The 22,604-nt window shown below is 37.9% G+C and overlaps 1 protein-coding gene across 2 annotated transcripts in view; it reads right to left on the bottom strand.

Annotated features, from left to right (window-relative positions):
• Nucleotides 1-414: 414 nt before the first annotated feature.
• The window catches only part of LOC136851939 (uncharacterized), an 850,153-nt gene continuing 827,963 nt past the window's right edge, over nucleotides 415-22,604 (bottom strand). The window contains exons 1-2 of one of the 2 annotated variants that reach the window (XM_067126302.1): nucleotides 15,705-16,501; nucleotides 415-4,209 (exon numbers count right to left, since the gene is read on the bottom strand). In XM_067126302.1, the coding sequence (XP_066982403.1) occupies nucleotides 881-2,356 (1,476 nt within the window). In that variant the 5' untranslated portion in view covers nucleotides 2,357-4,209; nucleotides 15,705-16,501 and the 3' untranslated portion in view covers nucleotides 415-880. Of the gene's footprint in view, nucleotides 4,231-15,704; nucleotides 16,502-22,604 lie in introns of those variants that run through there. The other variant, XM_067126301.1, reaches the window with a different exon arrangement.

Genomic DNA, 22,604 nt, shown 5'->3' with positions numbered 1-22,604 from the left:
GGCTGAAAATCACCGCAGACTGACACCCCGCTATCTGGCGCCCGTTCTTCTATAACATTTTTTTTTCGTTTTTCGTCGTTTTCCAGTTCTTTCCCTGTGTTTTTCTCGCCCTTTTTTACTCGGTTTACCGATGATTGCATCAACTGAAACCCCTAAGTCTCTTTCTTTTTAGGTACGACTTTGTTAAAACGGGGGTAGATGGATATTCGAGTTGCGCATGCGCGCGTGGGTGTTTTTATGGAGGTTTTCTGTGAATACTTATCGTTAATGGTGGCTTTAACAGTGCCGTAAAGTACTATCTCGGTTCTATTTTTGTCACTTCGGCTGGGTTTTAGGAGGCTGCGGACACGTTCCCATATCAAATTAGGTCGTGTTTCTCCAAGGGTCACTTATCTAAGGAAGGAAACAAACGGCTTCTGCAAAAAAGGCTTCATTTATTTACATATAAAAGCATTTTGGAAAATATCTTATGTACAAGATTTGAACACAGAAGGCTGATATGTATATTTCACTCTTAGAAAATACGTATAATTTTTTCTTGTATTTTTTTTTTACCAATGTCTTTATTTAACAAAGTTCATTTCTCTTTTAACTGTACAAAATCATATCGAACCTATCACAACTTTTTTTAAACTATATTTTTTTTTACATCACTCTTACATCCATGACCAGAATTTAAACATATTGCCAACAATATACAACCTCGTTGAAAGATTCACGATTCAGTCTCTATCTGTCTTAGACTTTACGGAAGAAAGCAACTCTCACAGTTCAATGCAAAAATAAATTGCACAGCATGGAAAAATAACAAGTGCTGATATGTAAGCAATATCAGTAATAAATAAACTAATGGAATGTTGAGGATGGTAAGCCTGTTGCTTCAACAGTCGTCGATGTCTGCACAAATGAAATTCGAAGACGTGTGAGCAAGGAAAAGGTTGAGAGTGTCGTCCCCCTCGGCAAAGCTAGACGTCAGGTGGTCGAGCTCTTCTTCGAAGGGCTCGTCACCCAGGAGGCTCCCTAGCTCTACGGGCGTCGTCAGCACACTTTCGCAGTCTGACGTTGACCCGCAGATGGAGAAGTCGCTGGTGGAGGAGAAGGAACCAGAGGGAGAAGTGTCACCGATTGGAATGGGCACTGGGGTTGAGATCACTGGCACTCCGATGGTAGGACTGGGCGGGGACGACCCTTCACTCGAGAAAGCAGAGTCTCCACTCAGTGAATCGCTAATATATCCTCCGTATTTTGGAAATTCCAGCAAAACGTCGTTTCTGACCAAGGGACTGTCCATATCCTGGAAAGCAACATTTATTGATACAGGCTCGCTCGGAGTGACTGCCATGGAAAACTGAGGCTCGGTGGGGGTTGCTTTGTATGTGAATGGAGTGGCACCTGCCATAGGCTCTGGGGTATCATGCCCTGGTACTGCGGATGGCACGTGTGACAAACTTAGGTCACAGGGGGTGAGAGCTATCAATGGCTGACTGAGGGTTAAGGCAGGTACTGTTGGTTCTATACGAGGAATCTTTGATGCCCGACAGCTTATTACAGGTTCCAGTCTTGGTCTCTTTACTGTCATGGACATCATTAGAGGTTCGTTATTGGCCAGTCTTCCCAGCTTGTTTGGTGGGGTCTGCAGAGCAACGTTTTTTAAGGTAATATAAGCGCCGTTGCTCGTTACGATGCTCGCTGTTTTGCACACTTTACCTTTGGTCTTCGGTTTACTTCTTTTCGAGGGCGGTTTCCCACCTATCGTGTTTTTCTTATCCGCTTTTGCATGGGATGGTGATCTTGGTTTTGAACTTTTATTAGTATTACTGCCGTTGCTATTTGATTTTTTGTTGTTACTGCAGCTTTTGCTCGATTTCCCTGTGTTTGCTGGAACTTTCGAGGTAGACCTTATGACCGGTCTCACACAGTGTTCAGGACGGGCCATGTGAGCATTCTCCAAACACCAGAGTTCCCTCACGTCTTCTATGTCAGTGGGACCAAAAGGATCTTCATCTAGAACACTCGCCAGGGCATTGATGTAATTGACGGCCAATCTCAACACCGTGATCTTCGTCAGTTTCTCGGTATCAGCGCCTGGAAGGTCTGGAATAGCTTTCTGGAGAGTGGAAAAGGCATCGTTGATCTCCCTCATTCTGTTTCGTTCCCGAGCATTGGCCGTCTTTCTTCTATATTTGCTGAGTGGCGGAGGCTTCTGCTTTTCCTTGGGCTCTCGTCTCTTCACCGTAGCCCTGTTCTTCTCTGATTCTATTCTTTTGATGATCGATTTCGTACGCAGGGCGTATTTGCCCCCGTTTTTGGAATCTGAATTGAGGTCCATCTCCTCAAATGGATGGAAAGAATACATGAGTACTCCTTTTCTTTGTGTGCTGAGCTCTAAATAAAGAAAACTAGTCCTGATCTGAAGGCACCATTAACTTCCAAACACTTTTATGTGAAAGAAAGCCGGTGAGTCATTTCTTAGCTTGTAGAAAAGACCCTACAAAAAGCTCCCTTCCGTCTTCTTCTCTTCGTTTCCTTCTCGTCGACGTGCGCACAAACAAGCCCCCAGGACACAGATGGAACGAATGGTCAGCAAATTCCTCTAGAAAGTCAAGAGACCAAGAAGGGACGATTTAACGCGGGAGCCCTCGAGAATGTGGAGATGTTTATTCAGGGGTGTTTGTCGAAGCTATGGGAGGCGAGACACACCTCAATCCCTTGTCTTGTATCTCTTTTTCTTTGATGTCTCAGCTAATACAGACAGTTCACCTCAATTTGGAACGAGTTTTTTTCCTTGCCTCTGCTTTGTTCTTTTGCTTTTCCTTTTCAGTTTTTTTACTCTACAAAACACAAACAAATACAAATTATCTATATTTGTTTGAAGTTCTGAATAAAGAAACTTACTTCGAATAGAAAAACGCTAAAGATATACAAATCTGGAAACACACTCTCCTTCGATTTCCAACAATAATTTCCCTTTATCCGCATTCACAGAAATCATTAACGGTCTTGCAACATTTACAACCTTGTACTTTGAAGATAAACACTCGCACGTGTTGAAATAAACACACTTATCAGGGTTCAGAAGGTGTCTCCGCGTAAGATAATGTGAATACCTTCTACCAAGTCTAATAGACGTCAGGCAAGTCTGACAATCGAATGATTTCAGGCAGAAATATTATTCTGCTGAATTCTAGATATCCTTGGATGCTCCACATATATTTCCCTCTCCCGTTTTCTGCGTTTTTGGGGCTGATTAAAAAAAAAAAACTCACACTGACGCACAAAATCGACTTCTGAATTATCGAGAATCCCTTAATCAAACCACGTAACTCTTAACAGCTTGGAGCCCTAAGGCTTGATTGTTTGTTAGGCGGCAGAACACGTAAGGCAGTAATCGTAAAACACACAAAATAATGTCCAATTGAAAACTATAAATCTGTGAGAAAAAATAAACCCTTTTATTTGGTTCAGTGTCCGACGTACAATTTAATGCCGTTGATTAATTCTAGATACATCGAGGAGGAAGATGGCGACGCAAATCCCCGGTACCACAGGGGCCAGGGTAAAGTGTCCTGGGCAGGAGGCTAAGTCCTGGGGAGGCCTCAGCGGGGCGTTGTTGGACTGCCTACATCACCCCTCACACTCCTGCTGGGGAAGGAGGACCTTCTGCCTCACGAACCGTCACTCACTCTCACAGCTTAACAACTGGAGGAGACTCAAAAGTCCCGCAAGATGAAGAAATAAAAAAGAAAAAAAATGGGCAGTGCCAAACTAATGTATTAAGAAGGCCTTTGTGGTGATCTATGCATTTATACTTTTTTCTATAGTCTTTTAATGATTGCAAATAACACTTGGAATGTCTTTTATAATTTCTCTATTTTCCACAGGACTAAAATTATTACTATTCTGCCACAATTGACCTGTTTTATTCACAACCTTCTTCAAAGGAAGCTTAGCAAGTTGATTAATAATTTCACAAACTATGGTTCTGTTCACTTCGAAGCGTCACTCGAAACAGCAGCAGCAGCAGCAGCAGCAGAAACAGCAGCTACAGCATTGCAGGACAGCAACGGCATCAGCAGCGACAGATTTATTCATTTATTTTGTTTTCTTCGTAACAGCAGAGTATCTGTGTTTAAAGTTGCTTTGTCCCCCGGGTGATCGTCCACAGGTAAGTGTCCTGGCAAGGGTCCAAGTTCGGCTGACGACGTTCACCTGTAAATAAGATCGAAGTATCTTTTAGGACGATGCAAGCACACAACACACACAAGGCTTCAGGAAAGACTTACTGGACGTAAGTCAGAATTTGATTGTGTTTGTGGCCGTTCAAGATCATTTACTGCGTGTAATTTTTGTGTCTGATTTCGAGTGCTTACGAAAAATGAGAGAGAGAAAAGAATGCCGTGTATTTCTCATGTTTAGTGCAAGACTTGAGTTTTGAAAGGAAGAAAGAAATAGTTTGGTGACAGAGAATCCTAAGGAAATAATAAATCACACTGGCTATCTCTGACTACAATACGTATGCTTGTTTTTGAGAGAAAGAAGGAGAGAGTGACATAGACACACACACAGAGAGAGAGAGAGAGAGAGAGAGAGAGAGAGAGAGAGAGAGAGAGAGAGAGACTGAACAATCAAACAAGCACAGTTTGGTGGACAGGAAGAAGGAAAAGAAGAGATCATTTTCGGAGTGAGAAACAGTAACGTGTCTGACCCACAGGAAACTAAAGAGCAGATTTCTTTAATATAAATCTTTTAGGGAATTTAGGCTTTTATTATTCCTGGCGAGTGGAATTTTGATGGTAATTTACGAACCAGAGACAAGGTAAAAGCGGCCAGTCTAAGTGTTGAACGTAAATGAGAATTGCCAAACATAGTAATTCCCGATGATCATGACCGCTATAGAGACATACGTTATATATATATATATATATATATATATATATATATATATATATATGAATACGAAAACTACATGCATACGATATATTATATGCATACAGACACACCATATATATATATATACATATATATATATATATATATATATATATATATATATATATATATATATGTGTGTGTGTGTGTGTGTGTGTGAGAGAGACACAAAAAGAGAGAGAGATAGAACGAGACAACAACTCGAGGAAGTAAATACCTCTGACATTTAATGAACTAACAATGCCAACATCGTCTCTTGCATTTGGAAATGATGTTTAAAACTGTTTCACTTGTTTTAAACTGGATTTTATAATATTTAAATTTACCGTTGAACATGTTATCATCTAATTTGACAATTTACAACCTTTTTAGAGTGCCGACTCATTGCAGAAACACGAGAGAAGCTAGGAGACAATTTTCTTTTGGATATAGCGTTGTCTCATCCGCAAAAAATACTAGCCATTGTAAAGAACCTTGCAAATTTGCATAATATTCTCCATTATCTCAACATTTCTAGTTGTACAGAACGTATTTGAATAATTGGTTAATTCAGTCTCATTATTTTTAAATTTTCAAAATTTTTAAATATTAATATATATATATACATATATATATATATATACATATATATATATATATATATATATATATATATATATATATATATATATACATATATATATATATATATATATATATATATATATATATATATATATATTACATATTACTTGCAACATTTATATAATCCTTTATGCAATTATCAGTCTGCATTGACGTTGCATCCTATTTGTATGTTTCTTTTTCTGTAACATAAAATAATCCTAACGAGCTGAAATCTCCACTATAAGCAAAAATCATCACAAATGATGATAAATTACTTCCTGGTGATTATCATGCTGTAACTATGACTTGCAAAATTTCGTGGGAATAAAGAACGTTCTTCCCAAGTGAAATCAAAGTGTATATATATATATATATATATATATATATATATATATATACTATATGTATGTATGTATATATTATATATATCCCATTGCGCCTCTATGTGATAAAAACGTATGGTAGTAATGCATACATACATACATGCACACAACACTCCCCAACACACACACACACGCACATATATATATGTGTGTGTGTATGTGTGCGTGTATGTATAACTAGGAAACACACATATGTTTTCCTTAGGTACCTTCTTACTTTATACAAGTTAAACTAAAAAAAAATATAATTTATCAAAATCTTATTGGTTTTTCGATCCATCTGCCAATAAGGATTAATAAAAGGGTCTTTTCTTATCGATGCTCAGTTTCTGCAATGAATAATCTCTTCTCATATATGACCTGGTTAAAAAGCTATTCAAGAAATTACATATAGCATTTTCTCTGTTCGTGAGTTTGTTTTATAGTTTTAATATGACTCATCTATTAGCTTTATTTTGGATTATTGACGATGTAAAAGCATTATAAAGAAAACTGACACATCTGACGGGAACAAAATGCACCCTATTTCTAAGATCTTTTCTCTGGTGCAATACAAATTTTCCCGGTTTTGTTAATTTCCTTTTATTCTGCACGTATATATTCTGTTTCATAACGATTTCCAGTAAAAAAAAAAAAAATAACGATGAATATTTTCTTAAAGCAAGCCGAACAATATCCGCAGATTTAATTAGATTTGCAATTATTAATAATCTTACGCCAAAGTTATCGTGTGCTCACTTGGAACTACAGAAAGCAAAAGTGAATATGTACTACACCATAAGTGCAAATGCCGCAGAGTTTCTTGAGACATGATGTACTGACCTGCAAGATTCCGTGTGAACACGCCTGAAATAACTTCAAGCTCGAATGTGGCCAAATGGTGGCTTTTATTGTTTTGACATAGCTCATTTATTTTGAAAACACTGGAATTTTCGAAATGGGCTTCATTTTGACTTTCTTAAGGAATTCTTTTTGTGATTCCTGCAAGCACAAATTTAATTTCTTGGAAATACGGTACTGAAAAACTAACTTAAGTCAATATTCTTGATTTCATATCGAAATAAAAAAAAATACATAGTGATTTAAGTAACAGCATAAGTATTATAAGTACTATCTTCTTGCAAATATCCTGATTCATGTAGATGCATGGTAAGGTAATATTACTTTATCGACGATTAAACTAAAGTGTAAAATGATAATCCTTTGCTAAACCTAAAGTTCTGAACATTATATTGGGCCAAGCATAAACACAGCAGCTGCTTACGCCAATAAACAAAACGAAAAATATTTTTGAAAAGACAATCAGCTGGCAATGATGCGTAAAGATGTCCAAAAAAAGAAAGAAAAAAAGTCCTCATCATTTATCTTCAATGACATCTTATTCTAAAACCCTTTATCGAGGAGTATTCAAAAATCCATCTGGGAGAAAAGGGTGTTGCTCTCTCGGCGCCTGCCAGCCATCAGTGTCTCCTGGTCAATGGCGTATAATAATTTTGGGGTCTTATTTGGAGACCATTTTCGATAACCAATCAATCAGCCGGGAAAAAGAGAGAGAAAGATTATATCATTTCCTTCTTCGCATCAAATCTTTCCCCTGTAACAAAAGGGAAGAAGGTGCGTACCCGAAGTCCTTTTCGGGTATATAAATTCAATAATCAATCAATCATAGAAAAAGTCTATCTTTCTATCACTGAATGAGATTGTCTTTATTTGAATAGAAACCCGCCGTCCGTCTTAGACTGCTCCACCCAGTACGCTTCGTTATAAACACATTATTCTTCAAGGCTACCCGCTTCTTTCCTAACTACCCTTCGACTGTACAGCACACATGCACGCACATACACACACACACACAAACACACACATACACACGCACTAGCACACGCACGGTTACATGCGAGCGGACACAAACATATACAAAATCCTCGTTAAATGAATTTCAGTATCGGCAGTGTTCGCCGCGAGGTGGGAAGGTTACCAGATCGGATATTATCGTCTTCGCAAACTGCGACACGACACAGACTATTTCTCCCTGAAGGCTTCTAAGTCTGTATACAATGACCTTTCAGTTCTATAAGGCATCTTTTCCGTTTCATTACCTCTCGCACATTTCCTAAACTCGATTTAAAAAATATATATATATATTCTCTTTACAAACGACACTTCTGTTCCAGAACTGCTTATTTTTTTTCTTTTCTTGGTCGCATTTCCTCACGACACCACAACGCTGATTTCGGCAAAGTAAAGCACGCGAACGCTGAGCGACAGACGGGCAGACAGACAGAGAGAAGGTCACTCAGGAGGTGCACCTGTAAAGGAATGATGCTACTGGTAAAAGGTTTACCATCTTTGGGGAAGTCCGCTGCCATCTCGCAGCTTACGAAGACTGGCCGGGCAACTGAGCCCAGCCCAGCTATCTCTGCTATGGCATTGCGATCTAGTCCTTTGATCTTGGACCTTCGTCTATTTAGGAGTGATTATTCTAATTGCAATTTAGAAATGGTAAGGGTCTGAATAGAAGCGCATGTAAAATGTAGATTAAAAAAAAGCTTCCCAAGCCTTGGGGGAAGAATGTGAAACTATTTAACAACACAAGATACAAAAAGGATGAATCATTCTTGACAACATAAGGCGCAAAACGAAAAACAACATAACTCGCAGAGAGGTGAAGCAATATGAGGGAAGAAACAAAAGGCACGAAACATTCTTCCGAATAGAAATAAAAAGCAAACAAACAAAAAACGCCTAAGAAGAAACAATCTCCAGGTATGTTCGTCTCTGAACTGTGCGTCTTTCAAACATTGTTAAGACTTGTTCTCCTCCCTCAAGGATGCATATGCATCCTGCCTTTTTCTTCATTCACTTCATTCGTTTCTGTAATTCCAATCTTTCAATACATATCGCTTTTTTTTTAAATCTTTGTTTTCAGTTCCTTGTACGAGTGGTATCTGTGACATAATTATTCAACCATGCATTTTATACTTCAGCTTGTTGCTTGGTCATACTACTGCGCTGTTAACTAAATGGTATTCTCTCTCTCTCTCTCTCTCTCTCTCTCTCTCTCTCTCTCTCTCTCTCTCTCTTTTCAATACGCTTTAACCTTGAAACGTGTATATTCTTTCTTCCATCTCAAATGCGCAAGCCTCTTCCCTTTTCAGATTTTGCGAAAAATTCCGTCCTTCCATATTTCATTAATGCATAATTTAATTATATTTTTACGGGGAGTTCTTTATTTTTCGCCTATTTCATATAAAAAGTTTTCCCTTAAAATACATTTACTTATCAGTTATCGTTATTTTTTCTCTTTATTTCCTTTATTCCTCTTAATTCTATTCCCGTTTCATCCTGTCTCGTCTTCCCTCGCCGAACACTACTACTCACCATTCCCTTCCCCACACTCCCCTCCCAACAGAGCACCGAGGAACCCCCAATCCCCATCACCCCGTCGAACTAAACCGGCCAGGCGAATGCCTCAAAAGGTCTGTTTGGATCGCCCCGAGCTCTGACTGAGCGTTGCCATACGATTGAGCCACGAATTTTTCCTGGTCAGGGCGAAGATTCCAGAAACGTTTGGACTCTTCATGGCGTCAAGGAACGATTCCAAACTTTCCCGACGTCTCGTGCATGAAGGGGATTATAAACCACCCCCTGGAACGCTCTTGGGTGACAAGAAGGACGGCTATAGTTCCCAAAATAACATATTGGTTCAATCTAATTGCGACTGGTCTTGTGTTTACGAGTGTTGGGTGCATCCCCCCCCTCCTCCTGCCATCCCATAACCTCCTCCCAAGGCTCTGACACATACCCCCTAACGAAGGCTGGGGTACTGTTGTAGTCCAGTTTTGCAACAGAGGGCACAGGGGGCCATGCCCTCTTCCCTCGCCCTGATGCAGCAGCAGGCAGTAAGTGCAAGAGGTCAAAGCTTCAATGTCATGCTGCAACCTGCTATTACAACTGCAACGTGCCTTTGGAGTGGAAGGGATTCGTAAACATCACTTAACATCCGTTTATCCTCCCGGCACCTCGAGTCATGGAGGAAAACATGTAGAATATGCATTTCCGAAAAGCGCTTTATAATTTTCCCTATTTTGAGCCTTTCACGAATGCTATTTACTTACTTCTTATCTAACGTATGTTTTTTTCCTGCATGGCGATTTTATCAAAGCTATAGACAGCAGTAACTTTGGCAGCATGACAAAGTAGAAGGAAAAACTGAGAAAGAAAATGAAATAAATTTCCTCTTTGCGATGATTTAATATATACAGTATTACTCTCTCCGCCTTCTACTTTCTCATTGCTGATTTGTTTAAAAAAAAAAAAAACAAGATAAAAATTCACCTTTTATACCATATGCTCTGCATCTCTGATTTTTATAGCCCACGCATCTGAAGCGAACAAGATTTTAAGCATTTCGCTTATAACTTAAGCGAATTCCTAGACAGTGAGATAACGCAAAAAGTAATTGGTGTTCAAATTCTACACTGTCATGATCATAAGGTACATGCCATATGTCGCAATAACCATGCTGATTAGAATGTTGTGTTACTGTGTTACTGTAATTCGAAGAATCTAAAACAAACTAATGATGGTAACTGATGTTTTTTAAATGCGTCAAGAATCTATTCATCGTTCAATAAATAAAAACAGACAAATTATTATTATTATTATTATTAAAGTTTCAAAGACAAATCACACGAAATCCATCCACAATTTCACACATCACAAAATGAGATCGTTTTCAACTGGCCGTTGAAGTCTCCAGTGAATGACTGGAGCCTCGCGAACGCAGAACCAACGGGATCCAAATCACTCCGTATTATCTCGTCAATGAAGTCTCCCAAGATGGCTGGTAACAATGGAGGTTAATTGGAACTTTATTTTTTATGGACGTGCGTGATGGAATTCCCATTACATGGTTTTCACGACCTCTCTGATAGAGAAATAGCAATGGAAATACGGTCTTGATGGCATTCGTGTACAAACAAGATGCAAAAACGATTAGTTTAAGAAACGTCGATAAAAATTTTTCGAGAGGCTGATCTCACGCATCCAGAAGTTGACATTCAAGAATATATAAATATCAAAGATTCTTAATACCTCTAAAGATGTCCGACTCACTAATTATTTTAGATAAAAAAATCATTACAATTTTCCCCTGCATAATTTTTCTTATAAATAATGTTTAAAGTTTTAGAAAATTCACATTAGCTATCGAGTACATTTCTCATTTCGTTTATAATGAAATTATCTCTCAATAACTTAATGTATTGCAGAACAGTTATACTTCCGAAAGTTCTATTGTCAGTGGCTTATATTTTTTGCAGAAATGATGTCTTGTCCCAGAGAATGAAATCAAAAGTACAGGCTGAACAAATGAGTCGAATTTTACTTGGAAGTGATAACTTGACCACTGACTCTCCAACGAAGCTTATTCCTACCATTCTCTTTTTTTTTTTTCAGTGATACGCAAACAGTAGCAACATAATGACTGGACTTTCCATGCCTGAAGTCCAAATGTGAAAAGTAAGTACTCAATAAACAGAATTTATTTTTTCCTTTAATTGACCACTCGAGGAAGAACTCATTCACAACAAAACTGATTATTTTCCTTTCAAGTGACGACGTGAAAAGTAGCAGCTGAACAACATAATGATTTATTTTTTCAACAGGTGATTCTGTCCCCCCCCTCCCCCTCGCCCACCTTCTCGTGATGACGTAAAATTACTGGACCCATTCACCAAAGGCGTGATGGAATGGCCCCAGTGAAAACTACTTATGGAGAAATAATAGGAAAGTGGGCGGAGGAAGGGGACGGGTGGGTTATTCATTAACATTCTCTAGCAAATGACAGACATTCTTTCTAAGGCCATCCAGTGGGCCCCGTGACGTTTATACAAATACCACCTGATTTTTATACAAATACCGCCTGATTATTTTGTTGCAAAAGGAAAATATCTTGGCACGTCCGAATTTGTACATCAGGCATTTTTTATTTTTATTTGGCTTGCATCTACAGTAAATTAGAACTTTACTCTGGAACGAACTCAGATATTTGAAATGATCAAAAGTGCAAATAGATACGAAATCAGTTTTCCTTGCAAAAGGACAATTTTACTCAATGAAAATCACAAGCAGAAAATAACGTTAGCATTTAAGTAAAAATGTATTTCAGTTACGAATAATTATAATACGAATTTCATCAAAGATAGAATCCTGCATTATTACTTGGCGGTTATTTATTTTCTTGATACGGAAAGCCATTGGCATAACGTTAACAGCGATTAAAGATTAATAACAACAAAATATAAACAAAGTTAGTCATCAGGTGTTCATGAACTTCAAATGACTCCTCTTCTTAAGGACAATGACTCCAGTACTGGCGAAGTACATACCAAGAAAGGCTTTGAGAGAGGTGTTCATATTTGGGCACGATATTCGCTTTTAGCAACAATGTGTCAAGTCATCGGTGTTTGCTTTCGTCAAACCCTCGAAGGGTTGAGAGAGAGAGAGAGAGAGAGAGAGAGAGAGAGAGAGAGAGAGAGAGTCTGTGTGTTTTTCTTAGATTCTATTTCCGTGTTTTTTTTAAATGCTTACTCAACGGTTTTAGACCTTTTTCGAGACATTTAACGTTTTTGTAATGTGTTTTTTTTTATACTTAGGACTGAATTAGTGTTTAGATCCTGTAACTAAAGATATCTACATTAAAATGCCTTAAATCTTAGCATATTTCTTCCCTGGACATTTAGTTTTTCCAGCAAAACTGATCCCAGAGAATGACATAACGATTATATCTTTTAACAAAATAACTACTGCTAAAGTTAGGTTGTACGTCGTACTTAGTATTATGCGGACGTTCTGAACGAATCCTCTAGCACTGACTTTTAACAAAGACATCTTCAAAACCACTCTTGCCTCTTCGTATCTTACTCTCCTGCTCAGTTGGTTTTCAGAACTAGAATACAAAGGCTGATTCAGTCGTTTTGTCCCTTTTATGGAAGAGATCTCCTCCAGAACTACTATAATTTCGTGTGGTCATCCACAGTGTTTGCTCACTCCCAGTTGGAAGCGAGGCTATCATTAAACCCGGCGCTACTAGACCCAGAAAGCAGCCAAAAGACCAAATTCGCTTTCTTTTTATTTCCCATTTTTAATCTTTTAAACAAAGAAGAATTTGGAATGCGACAGAGGATCCGTTATTTTCTCAACAGAGAGTCCTTTTCAAGGCCATTCCGAGAGCGCTAATAACCAGTGGGAGGATCCCAAGCCCTAACCCAGTCTGCCCTCTCTCTCTCTCTCTCTCTCTCTCTCTCTCTCTCTCTCTCTCTCTCTCCTTACACACAGATGGTCACGAAGAAGTTGCCGAAGACAAGAGCAAGAACTCCGAATGCTGAATGAAGATGATGATCATGACGTGGTTAGCGAACTGCGGCAGTGGTTACTGAGAGTGGGTAAGTACAATTGTGTCGGGAGCATTAAAAGTTGTAAAATGAGAGGAGGAATCTTTCAAGGCATGGCACTCAGAACACGATTCTCTCTCCTCATAGTAGACTCTTCTTTTGTTTTCATTACTGGGAAAATTGCTGTCTCGTCTGTACCAAATCTTGTGTACTCGTCAATATTTTTATAGAGTGCTTTCCCAATGAATTTTCATTTTTGGCAGGATAAATGCTTTGAAGAGTCCCCATAAAGTTGTATATGTTTTTCATACAACTACGCCCAATAATAATAATCGCCCAGTAATAATCGAGGATAAAACAGCGTAAAACGTGACGAAGACACCACACTTTCCAACAAAACTGAATGGGCCAAAGAGAAAGAAAGAAAGAAAAAAAAAATACAGTAAGCGAAGGTATTCTGACGAATAAAAAACGAGACACAGGTCCTGCGTTCGTGTTATGAATGACAATTCTATCTCGGCTGGTGCTCATTTATCCCACCATCTCGCCCTCTCTTCCAGATAAATAGGATTTGATTCATGGGGTCGCACGAGATCCCTCTCCTGGGCCGTCGCCTGGCGGAAAATTGCCAAAATTCGACCCCTGGCGAACAAACGAAGACGAAAACGGAACAGGTGTTGCGTGGTTATCGTAGTAGTCCCTCCCCTCCCGAGATAAAAAGGCAAGTTGCCGACTCCTCAATACATTATACCTTATATGGCTGCCTTTTGCCAACTTTCTCTCCGAGGTTACAGCGCTAAGAGCTCCATTAGTTTACGTCTCTCTCTCTCTCTCTCTCTCTCTCTCTCTCTCTCTCTCTCTCTCTCTCTCTCTCGAACAACAACTTTTACTCTGAAGTAATTAAAGATGGCCCTGGGTAATGAATGATTGGAAAGGCGACACTCTTTGGCCATACCTAACGAGTATCGACGAAAAAAGAACAATAAAAAAAACAGCAATGTGACCCATTGGGTGAATTCCTTTTCGTTACCGGGGAATTTTTATGAGTGTAATAGATTTGGTGATAGGAGAGAGAGAGAGAGAGAGAGAGAGAGAGAGAAGAGAGAGAGAGAGAGAGAGAGAGAGAGAGAAATGTTATCTAGGGTTAGGTCACCGAAAAAAAATATCTTTATTGGGATTCTCAGTAACTGACGAGAACAGTTGGTTTCAATAAACAAGTGACAGCGTCTCACTGTTAAAAGTTGAAATTCTCAGAATACATGCTTAAAGTAAAACATCAATATGTATATATACAACAATATATATATATATACATATATACAGTATATATATATACATATATTTATATATATATATATATATATATATATATATATGTAAATATATATATTATATATATATTTATACATATACATATACATAAGTACACATATACAGATAAAAATGTATAATAAATATATATACACATATATACTGTATATATATATATATATATATATATATATATATATATATATATATATATATATATATATATATATATATATATATATATATATATATATATATATATATACAATTTGATAAAAAATGTTCGACACCAATCAATGATTAAATTGGAAGAGACAGAGAGACAAGTCCAAAGTTTCTGATTAAACTTGTTTCAGTTAATGATTTGCATAACGAGAAACTTCACCCGAGTTGGTTAGTTTTTTATTCACCTTTTTTTCACCCTTCGAGTTGTTCTCTGGGCACAGATTAAATACCAGAAGAGAGAAGAAATAGAAAAGATATTTTCTTTTGAAAAGTAGAAATAGACTGGGAGAAAAAAGACTGGAATTGTTATGAGGAATGTTTTTTCCCTTGCATGTGAAAGGGTAAGTTGTCCATGGGCTGATAAATTCAACTTTGCATGTATTATGTTCACGTATGCATATTATATACATATATATGTGTGTTCGTAAACAAACATTTAATGGAGATATATATATATATATATATATATATATATATATATATATATATATACGTGTGTGAATGTATATATATATATATATATATATATATATATATATATATATATATATATATATATATATATATATATATATAATGTGTGTGAATACATATATATATATACATATATATATATATATATATATATATATATGTATGTATGTCAACTAAACTAATATTTGATGGATATATTGTTTACATCTATCAAATCATAAATTCTTTAAACATTTTAACATGCATTAAATCCATATTAATCATCATATAAAAAACCACTTTACATCACAAGATCGACAATAAAGCGACAGAATCACATTCTCTAACAAAGCTAATATAAACACCAAACTACACATACAGAGAAAACAACCAAACTTACCTTGAAATTAAATATTAATCCTGGATTTGATTCGCTTTCTTTTAATCCACTGATTAACAACGACTGTACTGTTCAATCACTGAATCGTCAAAGTTCATGCCACAGTAGCAGACAGTTTAAAAAAAAAAACCAAGTTAAAATTAACAGTTTCCGAAAGAAATAATCAGTCTCTGAATTGATCCCAAGTCAGTTCAAGGACAAGGTAACAACCGTCCTTAAGCGTCTTTCCACTACGAAGTCTACAAAGCCTCAAGTCTCACTCAGGCGAACAGCGGGCAACGCAACGAGCCTGTCTGTGGGCATGACAGGAGTACTCCTCGCGAAGTACCTCCCAACACGAGGCTCGAGTCTACACTGACGGGGGAGTTTCGGGCATCGCGCTACGTTGGCACTGTTTATGGGTAGCCAAGAAACCCATGCGGGGACGACGTTGCTGACTGCTGCAGCATGTCCCAGACGCCGCTTCTCTACTCCCTGGAGACTTTCACCCTTTTTCGGCTACAGTACTTCTCTCGAATGCCCCCCCTGGGAGGAAGGGCAGGCGAAGACAGGGAGAACACTCCGTGCCGTATATAGGGAGGGAGATAATTCTTCTCGGCTGACGGCAAAGAGAAGCGCTTCGATGCCCGGGTAAAAAAAAAAAAAGTTTAAAATTCTCTCTTTCTGGGGGTGGGGCGCTTGCAGGGGTCTTTCAAAAAGTGAGCGAGAGAGAGAGAGAAGAGAAGAGAGCACAGGACAGGCTCCTTCTTAAGCTTGTTCTTTCCTTGCGACCTCGTTCACTTCACACACACAACTGCTGCTCGGTCTATCGTCTTCATCCTTCATTCGGCCGAAAACGCCCAACAAATATTACCGATGCAAGAATCTCCTTGGGGGAAGGTTTGGCGGGAACTAATTTCCGCGAGCGACATCTTCCGTGTGCTTAGCTTGACGGGATGCTTGTGCCCACGCTCGTAGGTGTGACTCGAAGGCACTCGTTTGTGCCCATACATTCCCGGGTATCGGTTCATTTCGCCGAGAAGAACGAAGTTGTTGTAATATTAAAATATCTTCCAAAAAAGGACGGGTGGAGTCACATTGTGTTAAGAGTGTAGGAGACACCATCTCTGCCCTCTCTGTCCGAGGCCCCAGGTGACGCAAGGCCTGGGTAGTATGCCCCCAACCGCCTCTCGTCCTCATCACCTACTTACTCTTTATTATTATCCTTAAGCCATTCTCTTTTCCATCTCTACTTCCATTTTTCTGTTACTGTGATCTATCTAAATTTCTTCACATTTTCCTCTTCTTCCGGTTCGGCTCCTGATGTCGCTTTACCTAATTTACAAATATTAATACAAGCTGCTCTTTCATTCTGAATAACTCTTACACAACTTATTGTTAAATGCATCAACTTTACCGTTGTTTATTCTGCTTCCAATACTTTTCGCCGTTTCCCTTCCTTCCTGCCATTATTGGCCTCGCCTTCGCCAACCACCCTTCCATCAGTCAAACGCTTCTATAATGGTATGATTATTCTGGTTCACCTCCCAAACACAAAACAATTCGAGAGGGTAGGTGGGGGAAGGTGGATGGGGTCCCTAGGAAGGTGGGCGGACTGTGGCTGTGTGTTTGCAAGCACGTGCTTTGCCTTCAAGTGCACCGTCAATATTTGCATGCGTAGAAGGATTCTACATGAGGCACATCATTTTTTTTTTCCTTGTATCAGTTTCGTACCTCTTCAACATACGTAATGGGCGTCTGAACCGATAAGTGGTCTTAGCTCAGTGCCTCGCAGAGAAGAGAAAAGGATTAGGTAAACAAAAACAAATAAATAGTAGGGATTATCGGTCGGATATCATTCACATTCTTTACTTCGAAAGAGGAAGATGTTTCATAATGTTGATGGTGGTCTTCAAGGACTGTGAAAAAGTACAAAACATCTCTGCAGATATACACACTTCAAAACTTAATTAAGAAACATACTTAAAACACACTCAATAAATACTGCGATACAATGAGCAAGAAAATTGACCAACCAGCTGACTTTGATCCGGAAAAACAAAGATTAGGAAATTCTTCAACAATACTTGAGGGACAAGGTTTGCTGAAACTGGCATTATCCTCGTAAACAATGGAAACCACGACAAATAAACAAGTGAATAACATATAAAAAAAAATACCACAAAAAAAAAAAACGAATGCGCACGCGAAAGAGAATAAATATTTCAAATTCGTATTTCAAATTAGCGTTTCCAAATTTCTCACAAAATCGATCAATCACCAGAAAAAAGGAAACAAAAAACATTTCACTAGTTTCCCCAAAAGGCAATGCTAAAGAAGCTGAGAAAAACAGAATGCAGATTTAAATGTATCATCATTAATCACGACCACCAGAGAGTAGGTAGCTTTATGAAAAAAAAAATACAGAGAGAGAGAGAGAGAGAGAGAGAGAGAGAGAGAGAGAGAGAGAGAGAGAGAGAGAGAGAGAGAGAAACTAGGCTAAAAGTCATATGGTGTAGTGTGTCTCTTTATGGAAGCAAAATTGAACAACCCGAGTCCCCGCACGAGATAAGGGATATAGGGATTTTTTTTTTTTTTTTTTTTTTTTCTGTAGCTGTTTTTAGTTTGTTTTTATCTCCTTGTATCTTTAATTTTTTTTGTGTGTGAATACTCTTACGGGTGGCTGAATATTATTACTACTAGTGTCTTTTTACTTTAAAGCGTAGCAAAAAACTGAGGTTCATGGAACAGGTATAGAAGTTCATTAAAAAATACATATGTATTATTTTCCCTTTTAATTTTCATCCCTTTTATATTTAGTCACGAATTTACTCGTACCTATAAATCCTTAATTTACAATTTTGTTTCCTTAAAAAAAAAAAAAAGCTAAGTATCAAAGTTCAACTTGAAAAATATTTCATTTCCCTATATTTTTCATATATAATTTGGAACGAAAACCCTGTGTATGCAATGTATCAAGTAACTGACATTACACGATCAATCTCCACGACCAATAAATTTACAGCTCGCAATAAATTTACTGTTAAAATTATCATGAAAGAAATTACCCGACACCCCAAATGTCGCTCATATGACCCAGTAGTATTGATAACAGAAAAGAAAAAAATATCCCTAATTCGTACAAGTTCCTCGCACGTATAAGGACATGCGTACGATGCATCGGGCGAAAAGGGCCATTACGTATTGATGAATTGCATCCTAGACTGGCTTATCCTTGCCGTGATAGATGCAGCAGAAACTTGCTCCCCCCCCAGCCTCTCATCCCCTAACCACCCCCCCACCCCCACCTCCTCGCATAATGTCGAGGGATCGAGTTTCATACACGTTTATCTGGGTTTGGGAGAGTGGGAGGGATTGGGTTGGGATGAGGCTGTTGGTGAGTTGGGGGGGGGGGGTGATGGGTTTTGGGGGGATGGCCCAGTGGCGGTTATTTTTACGATTCAATCTAGTTCCCTGGTGATGCAGAGGGAGGTGAGATGCAACAAGAAAGAAGGCGAGGGGGAAGCTGGTGAACAAGGAAACAGATTCATGATAAAGGTTTCAGCAAAATTTCTACAACTATAATTTTTATTATTAAATGTTAATTTTAGTGCAATTCACGGTGTTGCTTTATCTACCGCTATTAATAGTAGTCATTTATAGGCTAGCCATTATTATTATTACTATTATTATTATTATTAGTTGTAGTAGTAGTTCTATTAATATTGTTATTTTTATTATTATTATAATTTGCAATTTTCTAGTTAACTGTGCTATTTAAAGCAATGCTGATGTCAATATACACTATTACAATGTTCCTCTATTGTTTTCGTTTACGTTACTGCTATACAAAAGACACAACCCACGATAACAATTACTATTACCATCGAATAAGGAAAAAAAAACATCATTTTATCTTTTGTTATTATCTGCATTCTTTTTAATAAAACTCACCCTATCTGTGCATAGCAGAGAAACTACCCTCATAAAAAACAACTCAAAATAAGACTACCGAAATGCAAATCAACTTAAAATGAGAGAAGAGAAAGAGAGAGAGAGAGAGAGAGAGAGAGAGAGAGAGAGAGAGAGAGAGAGAGAGAGAGAGAGAAACCAGAGTGTGGGCAAAGGGCGGGGCGATTATTTGGGCGTTGTCGGAGTAACAACGGCCAACCTGTGGGCGTCTCCAGTTTAGCCCACGCCCTTGATAATCCAGACAGTGGGCGGCTCCGATGTAGAGTGAGGGAGTGTGTGGGTGCTGATCGTGGGCGCCGGTAATGTATGTGAAGAGTTTTAAATGAGTGGGTGGTTGAGGGTGGCCGTTTAAAATTGGGTTAGGATAGGAATGGGGCACAAGTAGGTAAAAAAAGAAAACTTCAACATAGTTAAAAAGGGACGGAGATCATTAGGAAAATCTTAATCACAGGCGTTGTTGAAGGCACAAGGGAGGCTGACAGCTTCAAAGGAGTTTGGGAAGTGACTGGGGTCCCTAAATAAACTTCTAGTTCTAAAGGAATCACATTAACAATTGGGAGATTAGATGAGATGCAGCATCAACCAATGGCCTTATGCCTCCCCCTCCCCCCCCCACCCCCTCTCTCTCTCTCTCTCTCTCTCTCTCTCTCTCTCTCTCTCACAGCTTCAAAATAGTTCGAAAAGTGACTGAGATCGCTAAAGAAACTTTTGGTTGTAAATGAATAACTTCAACAATTGGGAGATTAGATGAGATGCAGCATCCACCAGTGCCTTTATGCCCCTCCTCCTCTCTCTCTCTCTCTCTCTCTCTCTCTCTCTCTCTCTCTCTCTCTCTCTCTCTCCAAGCCGTCAAGGAGGTTAAATGGCCAAACCCACTGCCCTTCCTCAACCCACCAGCGATGAAGTTTCGTTGAAGGGAGAAGGAGGAGTCCTCTGTCACAGGACACGCGACAGCATCTCGAAGGTTAAGCACCTCTTTCCGGTTATAGACTCGTAAGAAACTCGCAGACGAGTTTACTTCCTTATATAAGAATTTAGAACATGAGAAAGATTTAATCCCTGGTAAAGGAGGGTACAGTTGTCTGTTAGTTAAGAGGCAAAGAGGAAACTGGAATGCGGTGCAGGAGAAATGACTGGTGCATACCTGCAGGTTATATTAGGTGGTGTTTTCACTTAAAGGGGCAGGAATACCAATTTCTTTTTTGTCAGCTGATTTTATCAACAGCCATCGTAATTCTAAATACTTTTTCGGGTAAGTTTCAACATTTTTTGTTCCAGTTGGTTGATTATAATCTGAAAATCTTATTTAGAAAAATTACAAATCAGTGAAATCTTTTCGAGTTTAAATGCCTCTTTTGATTCTGCTTAGCACCTGATGTGCAAAAAGTATATGTCTGCCGCGAATTTACAATCAGTTATTCATTTTGTGATCTTTTACTCCAGGAATGTTGTCAGTTCTCTATTCATGGTATACTTTCCAGTCGCGTTACTTTGTCGTGTGTTTAGTTTAAATTATCTGCATGTTTGGTCGCATTTTGTGGCATGTTTATATATTGTTTGCTCAAGTGTGCGTGTGTGTGTGTGTGTGTGTGTGTGTGTCATTCGAGTCGCAAGAGGCAAAAATATTTAAGGAAGACAAGCTGGAGAGAGAGAGAGAGAGAGAGAGAGAGAGAGAGAGAGAGAGAGAGAGAGAGAGAGAGAGACTTCAAATGAGGAATATGTTGCAGGTAAAAGATCAGGAAAATATCCTACCGCAACTTACCACTGTTATTAGATCACATGACAACAGAATACATAATGAGCTTTGTAACACTGCTGAGCTTCTTATATATATATATATATATATATATATATATATATATATATATATATATATATATATATATATATATGTATATATATATATATATGTATATATGTATATATATATATATATATATATATATATATATATATATATATATATATATATATATATATATATATATATATATACATATACGCCCAGATGAAAATGATAGTGAATTTGAGACGCCGCCAAATACCACCCTGACCATTTTATAACTCGGCAAGCAAACAAACAACTTGCCCCGGAGAAAAACAAAGCTTCAAGATATGTATAAAAACAGCTCTTCACACAACGTGCCAGGTAAATAAATAAAGAAAATTGGCCCATAAATACCGCGAATAAATATATTTTCCTTCAAAAACATCCACTCTTCGAATTTCGATAATATAAAAGTAAAACGAAACGCGAGTTAAAGTTACGAGGTCCGAGGAACTAGACATTTTTTTTTATAGTTGAAGAATTTTTCGTCGTCAACAACATTTTTGTTGCGGTTTGAATATATTTGCTTTCGTTCGATTTTTGTTGATTTAGTCTGTCTTATTTTAGAGTACATTATCATTTATTGTCTTATTGTTACTTTTGCTTTTTTATGATCTTTATGTATTCTGACATTATACGAAGCCTGGTTTCCTTCCTCGTAGAATCTGCGTTGTGGCGATTAATATGGTTGTTTATCAACAGTATATCTAATCTGTCTCGTTTTCTTATGTATACGGCGGTTGTTAAACGTATACTTTACCTTATGATAACGTCTGTTTATTTTAAGTTTTATTTCTTGAAATACCTTTCTTATAACTTCCATCCAAAATATAACACAAAAATATTTTACGTTCTTGGTTGGAATTTTAACAATTACATTAATGATGAAACTAAGAAATCACGAATTTTTTTTTTGTATACAAAAGACAAATTATATGTAAACTTCTTAACTTTTATTAAGGATCAGTGTTCATATTTTACTTATTTTTTTACTTCACTTTTTATTCAGCAAGGCAGTTTTTTCATTTGCAATATGATTTATATTAAGCATTTTGTTCTGTATTTTAATAAATACATTGTACACTGTCCATACATTCACAAACACACACACATATATATAT

Source organism: Macrobrachium rosenbergii, chromosome 24, assembly GCF_040412425.1.
Source record: "Macrobrachium rosenbergii isolate ZJJX-2024 chromosome 24, ASM4041242v1, whole genome shotgun sequence".
Classification (NCBI taxonomy): Eukaryota; Metazoa; Arthropoda; class Malacostraca; order Decapoda; family Palaemonidae; genus Macrobrachium; species Macrobrachium rosenbergii.
The sequence above is the reverse complement of the archived record's forward strand: the minus strand, read 5'-3'. Positions and strand labels throughout refer to the sequence as shown.